Genomic DNA, 10,119 nt, shown 5'->3' with positions numbered 1-10,119 from the left:
TATGGACCTACAGAGCTGAAATATTCTTCTAAAAATATTCATTTTGTATTCTGCAAAAGAAAGAAAGCCATGTTTCTGGAATGGCATGAGGGTGAGTAAATGAGAGAATTTTCATTTTTGGGTAAACTATCCCTTTAAATAAAAATAACTAGACAATGAATATAGAAAAGGAAGTAACTGTGTGTGTGTGTGTGCGTGCGTGCCTGCGTATGCATATAGTGTATATACACATATACATGTATAATATAATATATATATATATATATATATATATATATATATATATATATATATATATATATTATTATTATTATTATTATTATTATTATTATTATTATACTGTTGATCATGATTATCTTCTGTTTGTTCAGAATCTGAGAATACATTATGAACATTTATAATCTCAACCATATAGAGCCTTTAAGGCTGAGTAGCCTGTCAGGAACAACTCGGTCAGGTACCCTGCGGTGCTGCCCCAGAAAGTGTTGCCGCCGTAGGCGGCTGCCTATATCGCCTGTGCCAGGATCCGCTACTGACCGTGGTTAAAGATCTGGACTTAAAGATTCAAGAAAAATCGATTTATCATCTTTGTGTCACAGATCAACACACTAAACTGCAGGTTGATAGGGGGACTGCCCATTCTGTACTGTAAGTCTCTTTGTGCAAAACGTAAATCTAAAAAGAAAAATAATAATAATAAAATAAAAAGAAGGAAAAAAATCACATAAAAAAGAAGAAAACATATCCCCTATCCAGTTGATCTGAAGTGGGCTCCACCGCCTCTCTCTTGATCTCATTAGATTGGCAGACATGACTTTTAACGTGCATTCTGCGATGCGATTTTTACGGTTTTCCACGAGAGTACACATCACAGCATCTCGATTTAGTTCCGCCTGAAATATCTCGACCTGTTCGCTCTCACCTGACTGCCTTCCACATCATTTTCGCATTATGGCCGACATACCGCAGCTGATTAAAATCGCCGTTTCCTTGAAAACGACTCCAAATAACGGACCCGTCTACTTCAAGTCGGACGGGACGAGATTCGGGCAGACCCGAACGATCAAATTATTGACCGGAACCAAGTACAAGATCGATGTGGTCGTGAAACCGGGAGCAGTTGAGGCGACGTGAGTAGAAAACAATTCGTTCATCAGAAAGTAAAATGTTGCGTCTTATTGATTCTCACATTTTAATATCGTAAGTTTGACCTTAGTTCTACAAATTAATAGATATCAAATGCACACATGTAATGCTCTGAGAAATTAATATCGACGATTAAAAGAGAATAAATGAATGGCATGCTTATTTTGAGTAGTTGCAACTGTTCCATAGCATTGGTATGGTAGACTAATACAATACTTTGATATATCACATAATAATGAATGATTAACATAAAATATGATACTGAAAGATCTTGGTAGCCTACTCTTCCACCATGCATTTCAAAGAATATCATGGCATTACCATAGTACATGTCCAGAAAACATTACAATTTTAAACATGTCTGAAAAACAATTCAACACTCTTTTTTTAAATTTTTTTTTATAAGATATGTTATATTGAAATATCATATTTCTATGATTAGATTCATTTTTTTTTTTTTTTTTGTACCATGGATAAAGAAGTATGTGTCTCAGTTTTTGACCATCTAACAATCCATGCCCTTTCAAAAATGTATTATGGTTGTGCCATGGTACAGTAATGGTACTGGATGGTAATGATGGTACTATGATGAATGCACTAAATGATTGATTACTGATATCTCAAAGAATATTTTGGTATTACAATGATACACATTTGAATAACCATGGTATGTTTGTGAAAGAAAAGCACGAAGAAGACCTTCTTCTGGATGTAACATTTCATGCCATGTACACCAGTTCAGACACATTGCTGCAGGGTTTATCCTGCACCTCATGCCCTGACAGAGGGAGCAGACAGATTGCTTGCTTCTGTTAGAAGTCAAATCCACAGTCGATTAGGGCATCAGCCATGTCTGACTGGCAGCATACACAATTCTACCCTATTTTAATGTGTGTAGTAGAGGCAGCGATATGCAGAAAAGGACAGCGACAGCCAGATTTACTCACTCTCATGCCATCCCAGATGTGTATGACTTTCTTTCTTCTGCAGAACACAAATTAAGATTTTTAAAAGAATATTTCAGCTCTGAAGGTCCTCACAATGGAAGTGAATGGGTGCCAAAATTTTGAAGCTACAAAATCCACATAAAGGCAGCATAAAAGTAATCCATATGACTCCAGTGTTTAAATCCATGTCTTCAGAAGCTTTATTTTATTGTGTGTGAGAATCAGATCAATATTTATGTCCTTTTATATAATAAATTCTCCTCTCTGCCCAGTAGGGGGTGATATATATTAAGACTGTGAATCACCAAAAACAGAAGAAGAAGAATGGGAAAGTGACATTATGCTTAATTGTCGTCAAAAGTCTGGCGAGTAAAAACAAAAATGTACTAGCCAATGACGATTCTTTCTCCAGCATGATCGTAGAGGGTTGATGGATTACTTTTATGCTCCCTTTATATGATTTTTTGAGATTCAAAATTCTGTTCACCATTCATTTGCATTGTATGGACCTACAGAGCTGAGATATTCCTCTAAAAATCTTTGTTTGTGTTCAGGAGATAAAAGAAAGTCATACACATCTGGGATGACATGAGGATGAGTAAATAATGAGAGAATTTTCAATAAACTATTCCTTTAAGATTTTTACATTGTGACATTATTTTCATGACAGTAATGCACATTTTAGTTCCCAATTCTCATTACCGCAATACAAAAAAAAAGGTCATTATGATATTCTAATTAACGCAACATGAAAAAATTAATATTATTTTAAATTAGTAAAGTTGATCATCATAGTACATACATCATAGTAGTACTCCCTTGGTAATTCCTTTTCATTTTCGCTGACTTTAATTGAAAAACAATTATTGTCAAACAGCATCTTTTTATTTACTGTAATGCAGTAAACAATGGCTGTGTTACAGTAATGAGAATCATCATTGAAAACAAGGGGAATAATCAAAGTAAAACATCTGGATGCATTGCGGTAATGAGAATTGGGGGTAAAATGTGTTTTAATGTCCTGAAAGTAATGCAACAAATATTAATGGTCCTAAATGTAGGCTTTATTTTTTTTAATGCAAAATATAATTACATTATTTATTTATTTTTTTATTTTTTTATTGATTTGGTGTTAGAAATTACGAGAACATTTTCTTTGCACATTTCATGTGAATCACCCATATATATTACAATACATAGTAAGATTAAATATTTACCTACTGTATGTATATTTTACAACAAAAATGTTTTTACAGGGACTTTCATGAAAGTTTTGAGTGATAAGGCAAACAATTAAAAAACAAACAGGACACTAACCAGGGAGTCAGCCATTTTTAGGGCTGTCCCAGTCGCAAAATCGTTCCAGTGCACTGAAACATGCACTCCCTAAAAATTCCTAGAATGCACCATAAAAAAACCAGGGAGCATTGTTGCTCACTGTATTCACTTACCATTAATGCTGTCATGTCTTCTGAAGTCTCGCAAGTCGATAGAAGACGAATGCAAATGTAAATGATGACGTCAAAGAATTACATTCTCTTTAAAAGAGATGCTTTTTGTCATTTCTTTCATCCTGAATGTGCATTTAAAGGAAACAATCTTTTAAATATTAGAGTTTTTAGAAGAAAATTAAAAATACACTGCTTTGCATTTTTTATTTCTTCTTTTATGTCATTTTTCTTTCATAATAACCCTGCATGTTTCAATATCTACCTCAAAAAGGCACGGTAGTGTCATTTGTACTGCAGCGATGTTGCTTATTAATTCCAGCTGCATTTAAACGATGAAACACCTTGTGTCACAGGTGATTAAATCATAAGTGTCCCAATGCTCAGTGGATCAGTACCCCTGCCAGTGCACGAATTTGTGTTTACGATATACTGATTCACGACATCAGGAGCTACGGGGCGAGATGAGACGCACTCTAAGTTTTGACCCAATTCACTAAAATGGACAGTTTAAACTGATTCACAGAAACAGAGCCAGTATTAAGAATTCTCTGTTTTAACACTCTCATACTCGTAAATTTAATGGCCAAATAAAAGCACCTAAACAAATTGCGATATTTACAGTTTTGCTTAATATTTTATCGGCAGCAAAATCATTGTAAATGTATTATAAATATTCAATATTGCCCAGCTTTATGTTTCTTTATGTTCAATTGTCAGCTGTCAAATGTTACAAATCTGTTAGCTTTTCAGCTTTTGCAGGTCTGTTTACTCTGTTAACACTTTGTTTTGAGTTGTTGTGACAGTTTATCCTGACTCCCTCTCTCACACCTACATGTCTCATTCCTCAGATCCATGACTGTTGGCGGAGTGACTTTCCCTTTGGAGCAGCAGTCTAAAGACCCCCAATCTGTAGTATACACTGGAATGTATGACACTGAGGGAGTAGCACACACGAAAAGTGGAGAGAGACAGCCTGTCCAAGTCAGCATACAGGTGAGAAGTGACAATAACTCCCATGTTTTTAAAACCTAGTGAGCTGCTTATGTAGACAGCATTTTAAAGCATCATTGGCACACTCGCGACTCAAAGACTGTTTCAAAAGGTAGGTAGCAGTATTATGCTGCCTTCTAAGATACCTTCTTTTGGCCAAATTGTAAGACAGCATCGAAAGTGTCCTTCACGGAGAAGGCAATCCCATAATCAAGAGGGACATAAAACAAATAAGAAATTATTTGCTTATAGAAAATGAAATCTATTTTTAGGACCATTAAGATTTTTGACATTGTGGCATGATTTATGGCAGTTGTGCACATTTCTTTTCTTTAGATAAAATTGGTCTTTGCTTACCAAAATTCGAAACACTGCCCCAGTGGCCAAAGCGATAACTGTTGCTGGGTGTATGGGCATGGGCACTGCAGGATTTCATCTGAGGGTACGCATACAAATCTGCCTAATGCAACCTTATATCTAGGGGGGTCCGAGGCATGGTGCCCAGGGATAATTGTTTTGCAAAAATGACACAAAAGCATTAAATTCTGGTGACTTTGGGAGAAGCGTTTGTTTTATTATTTTCTCAAGTATGAGTAGTGTTCATGTAACTATTGCATAAAGCATTTCTTCCAGTAACCGTTCAGAACAAACATGTTCTCGCGCTAAAAAAGCAAAACGCACCACAACGAATAGAGTAGAACGCAGGTGTCTTGAGACACATTTTTATCAGTTGAAGTTCTTTTTAACTTGAAACGGTGTCTAAAAATGCAGCGCTCCCGTGAGAGATGCTAAAAACACAGTGAAACTTGGTGCAGTTTTCGAAAGATATCCATCTAGCCAGAAATTTTTGTATGGAAAATGATTGAAAAACACCCAGAGCGGATGTAAAAACACGTTCGGTTTGAACACCACTAGCTGAAGTTTCTCAAGGTTACCTTTCAAAAAGACAGCCTTTTGTTTCAGTTGATTGTAGGTTAATTTCCACTTTATTCAGTGTTCGTAAATATCCTGATACTGTTTTACTGTGTGAGAAACTGCTCCAAATTATTCAGTGAGAGAGCACTCCGAATGAATTGTATTGAATCACCAATCAATTCAGACTGTTTTGCAAGCCTGTTGGGTCAATTCACTGAAAAGAACCGACTCAAAATAATTATTCATTCGCAAATTGGGCATGGCTATTTCTTTTAAACAGCCAACATAAATACTGGACATACTTCATGATTGACGAGATATTCTGAGAATAACTGTTTCTCAGGTCAGTCGGAGTGCTCATGGTATGTACAGTGCGTATGACCATACAGCTGCAGGCGCCACAGTGTATGAGCGGGTGAAATGTCCACAGAAGGGCGCCAAAAGCAAGTTGTGAAGCGATTGGTTTTCAGCTGTACAGGCTGTATATACAGTGAAGAGTAATTTATGTTTTACAAACTGTACTCCCAAACCCAAACCTAAAGCTAACCATCATTGGAGTAACAATATAATGTCAGAGGGAAAACTGCAACCTCCGAATTGCACTTGTCACTGATTATGCGTACACAATTTTTTATCTGAACACAGTACCTGAACTCAGGTCTCCCATGCTGCTAACGTGACGTGCATCTAGTCACGCCACATGGGAAGGTAAACACGCTGCAGCCGATGCAAACATGTCTGATAGGAGATGGCTCTTGTCGGTGAGTCGGCATAATGTGGCCGATCCTAGGGTACCGGAAGTGTCGGAAACATGCCGACCTCCTGTGTGATCATATTGTCACATGAGGAGTGCTATTTGTATGAGTTGAAAAATTCGTCACTTAAGCCCATTCACAATGTCAGTGATTTTGTTGCTTGATGCGCGATATCACTCTGCATTTGCATAAAATTTTACTTTTCTCAACTTTGTCGCATCTCTTGAAATGCCCACATCCTGTCGCTCGTGTCGCCGGAAGTCACCAACTCTTGTTGCTTTGTGGCTGAGAGTCACTGACAATGTGAATGGGGCTTTATGAGGTTTCCTGACAGTGTGGATGCTACCTTATAAGACAAGTGCCAATGTAGGCAGTAGACAGCAAGGGACGGAGCTTGTTAATATTATACAAAGAGGAACATTAGTGACTGTCAAAGTAAGAGCTACTCCTGATGTGTTATCTCTGTACTTCACAGTTCACTCAAGCAGGCCTTTTTGAGACTGTCTGGCAGGTCAAGTTCTACAACTACAACAAGAGGGACCACTGCCAGTGGGGCAACAGCTTCAACAGTATCGAGTATGAGTGTAAACTCAATGACACACGCACCCTCATGTGGATCAATAAAGAAGTATTTCTATGAAAGACTATGTGTCAGCCGTGAGAGAAGACCTTATGACGGACACGATACAGAGCAAGAAACGTCCCTAGACACCACCCTGCTGAGTCATATATTAATGAATCAAAGGTTCCTTTTAGTGTTGGGATGTATCCTGTTCCTTTCCTGTTAATGATGTGTGTCTAACAAGTGATTAAAGTGTAGTGATGAATTTACGAGTGGGAGTTTTGTTGGATTTGTCTTGGAGCTGCAGGAAATTAAGTATCATACTGTATCTGATGCAGTGTAGTTGCACTTTAACCTCTTTGTTGTAGTGTTGTCTCTTTTTGCAGTTTTCTTTGCAGTTGTCTACCTCTGAAGAATCCTGTGAGGATTAAGTTTACTTTAATGTGTGTTTACAGATTTTATGATAAAAGTATTATATAATGTATGGTGTGTTATTTCAGTAGTTACAGATTCAATGTAGCATCTTTGCAATAAATCTTACCCATATATGAACTTTCTAGTGTCTTTTTTGTATTTTGTAATGGTGAATTGTGATACTATATGTGCAATAATGTGCAATAATTGTCATCTGGAAAGAAAAATAATAATTTCATTGGTTTTTGCAAAAATATATTGTATATTTGATCAAAGAAAAAATAAAGGATACCAAAAATGTTATCTGTTTTATCTGTTTAATGCTGTCAGTTCATATTAAAATTAAGCTAACGATTTAAAATTCCTGCACCACTTTGCCAAAATAATGTTTTCAAACTCACCCCATCTAGTATTGTTAAGAAGAACAGGTCATCCTGCCTCAAATTCATGCCATTGGTCAAACCAACATTGCAATTCCGGGCTGGTTAAACAAACAGAGCAATGTTTTGATAGTGCCACAAAACCACAATCTGCGTACTGTCAGAGCATGTACTGCATTTGATGAAGGACGCACTTCTTGGCCGGTAAAAAAAGTAAATTTTTTAGGTATGCAGGTGAGTAAATAGATTCTGGATAAACTTCCTTCGGGAACGTGGGCATTGTCCCGTGACCTGAATATACGTAAGGAATTTTGTATTGTCCTCCAGTTGTTATAGCAAAATAAAGCTCGACATGGTTATCAGGACCCCGACATGAAGCAGCCCAGCTAACCAAATTGCGTGGCCATTACGTACCTGCAACGTAATTTGATGACCAAACTTTCATCGTGGCAACGTAACTGATTAAGTTGTGACAACTGGAAAAGTTAAATTCCTGGATTTGTAGCCACAACGTAACTTTGGAACGGTGCCAGTCCGTCATGGCGAGGTTGTGGCAATGTCGAGGATCAATAGTTGTTTGTTGGTTACCAGTTGGTAATTTTGCTTTTAATGATTATTCTATGGGTGGATATGCAGTATTCTAATCTAATTTATGTCCTCATTTGCCCAACATTAATTTAAAGGCAATTTAAACAGTTATGCGTATGAATAACGAATGCAGACTCAATGTTAATGTACTTGTATTTTGACAGAGAACAGACATAAAACCCAACAATAAAAGAAATTAAAACCTACTGCCACAGAATTTCAATGAAATTGCAAGCCTAAATGACCTCTGTGCTCATATTAAAATCTACTTAGACTATCTTAACACCTAATGCCTTGAATTACATTTGTTAATTCAATTTAAACAATTTTAAGGATATATAAGTAAGGGATAATCCACAGCTAGGTATGTGTTAAACGATTTTAAATGCACGATGTGGAGGCAAAGAACCAGCCTCTGTGAAGTGCATTTAAAATCGTTTAACGCACACCTAGACATGGATTATCCCGCTTATACCATGGTCACTTGCCAGAATTGATTAGTTACAGCTGTAATATATTTCTTGCAGTGCAAATTTTGACTGGAAGAATAAAAAAATAATGGTTAATTTTATCTAAGGGCTGTTAGATCTGCAGCTTGGCCTGTTCCATATCAGAGGCAGAAAAAAATTAGTGCGACCACACACTTGGTCAAACATTTTCATTTAAATGTACAATCCAGAAATAATAATATTCACAGAATGTAGAGGGGTTGGCACTCCAGAGAAAATGTATTATTTAATTTTTATTCATTGTCATTTTCACATTAATATGGAAAGACCGATGTAACAACGTGGCATTGACAGTAAAAGTAGCACTTACTGTATAGTAAGGGGAAACCCATTCAAAACACACCCTGGAACCTGCAGATTTGGACCTCTGAGAAATTGGTATGGTACCAATAAAGGCTGCACGATTGTCTGAATTAATTAAATTGCAAAATGTCCATGAACGGTAGTGCTTCAGTGCAAAATGCCTGAGTTTTGTAAACAACAGCACTTCTCCTTATGTGCTTGAGTCAGAGATGTGTGAGCGTGGGGGCCTCTAGTGGCTATAGGTGGCACTTCAGCACATAACATACATAACACATTACAGTTTAAATAAGTCTTGATTTCAGTCTCTCTCACTCCGAGCAAAACAAGCTGAATTCCATTATATTTGCTATGCTGATGAAAGTGGTTAGGAAATGTTTTCAGTTGCTATAGTTCACTCTGCTTGCTCTGTAATGTTATGTTGCTATGGTAACAAACAGTGCATTAATATCAAACAGTGATTAAAACTGACTGGAACTACCTGTGCATTCAACGGTTTGAGCCGCACGCATTCCAGCCAATCAGAATCGAGTATTAGAACAGACCATGGTATAAAAATAGTTAATGACTTCATTACAATATAATCTTCAGAAGCACAATTTAAGCACAAGGAAAAAAATTATCGGTATATACAGTATATATATATATATATATATATATATCACTTGCCGTTAAGAAGATCCGTCTGACTCGCTGTTCTCCGCTGTTTTTGTTTTGTTTTTAATCCAGTGTTGTAAACGTGACTTCTCCTCAGCTCCCGGTTGGGTTACCATCTTGGCCCTGGAAAATTCCTGGACTCCTGATCAATGACAAAAAAGCATATTACTGGCCATCGTAAACATTTCAACATTTTAAACATATTTATGATTGTTTACTCCTTGTTTGATATGGAAATGATCATATATAGCAAATAATCCAATCAAGCAATAACATCAATAAAATAAATAAATAAATAAGCCTATTTTTAAGATACACATTTAAATTTCATAATAAAATTACATCAAAATGAAGCTGCTGAAAAGCCTCAGCGATGTTGACGCGGCTCCTAGCCCTCCACTTATCATAATCCTTCTTTTTTAGTTTATATTCGTCTGACATTTTTCTCTTAGTCTGTTTCTCAGCCATTTGTCCTCCTTGGAGTTTAGAAAGTTTGCATCAGCCA

The 10,119-nt window shown here is 36.6% G+C and overlaps 1 protein-coding gene across 1 annotated transcript; it reads left to right on the top strand.

Annotated features, from left to right (window-relative positions):
* Window positions 1-668: 668 nt before the first annotated feature.
* Window positions 669-7,461, top strand: LOC127413641 (CB1 cannabinoid receptor-interacting protein 1-like). Its single transcript, XM_051650930.1, has 3 exons — window positions 669-1,130; window positions 4,393-4,537; window positions 6,680-7,461. The coding sequence occupies exons 1-3, from the start codon at window positions 952-954 to the stop codon at window positions 6,842-6,844; spliced, it is 489 nt and encodes a 162-aa protein (XP_051506890.1). The 5' UTR covers window positions 669-951; the 3' UTR covers window positions 6,845-7,461.
* The last annotated feature ends 2,658 nt before the right edge of the window (window positions 7,462-10,119 follow it).

This window comes from Myxocyprinus asiaticus, chromosome 23, assembly GCF_019703515.2.
Source record: "Myxocyprinus asiaticus isolate MX2 ecotype Aquarium Trade chromosome 23, UBuf_Myxa_2, whole genome shotgun sequence".
Lineage (NCBI taxonomy): Eukaryota > Metazoa > Chordata > Actinopteri > Cypriniformes > Catostomidae > Myxocyprinus > Myxocyprinus asiaticus.
This window is presented reverse-complemented; position numbering and strand designations above follow the sequence as displayed.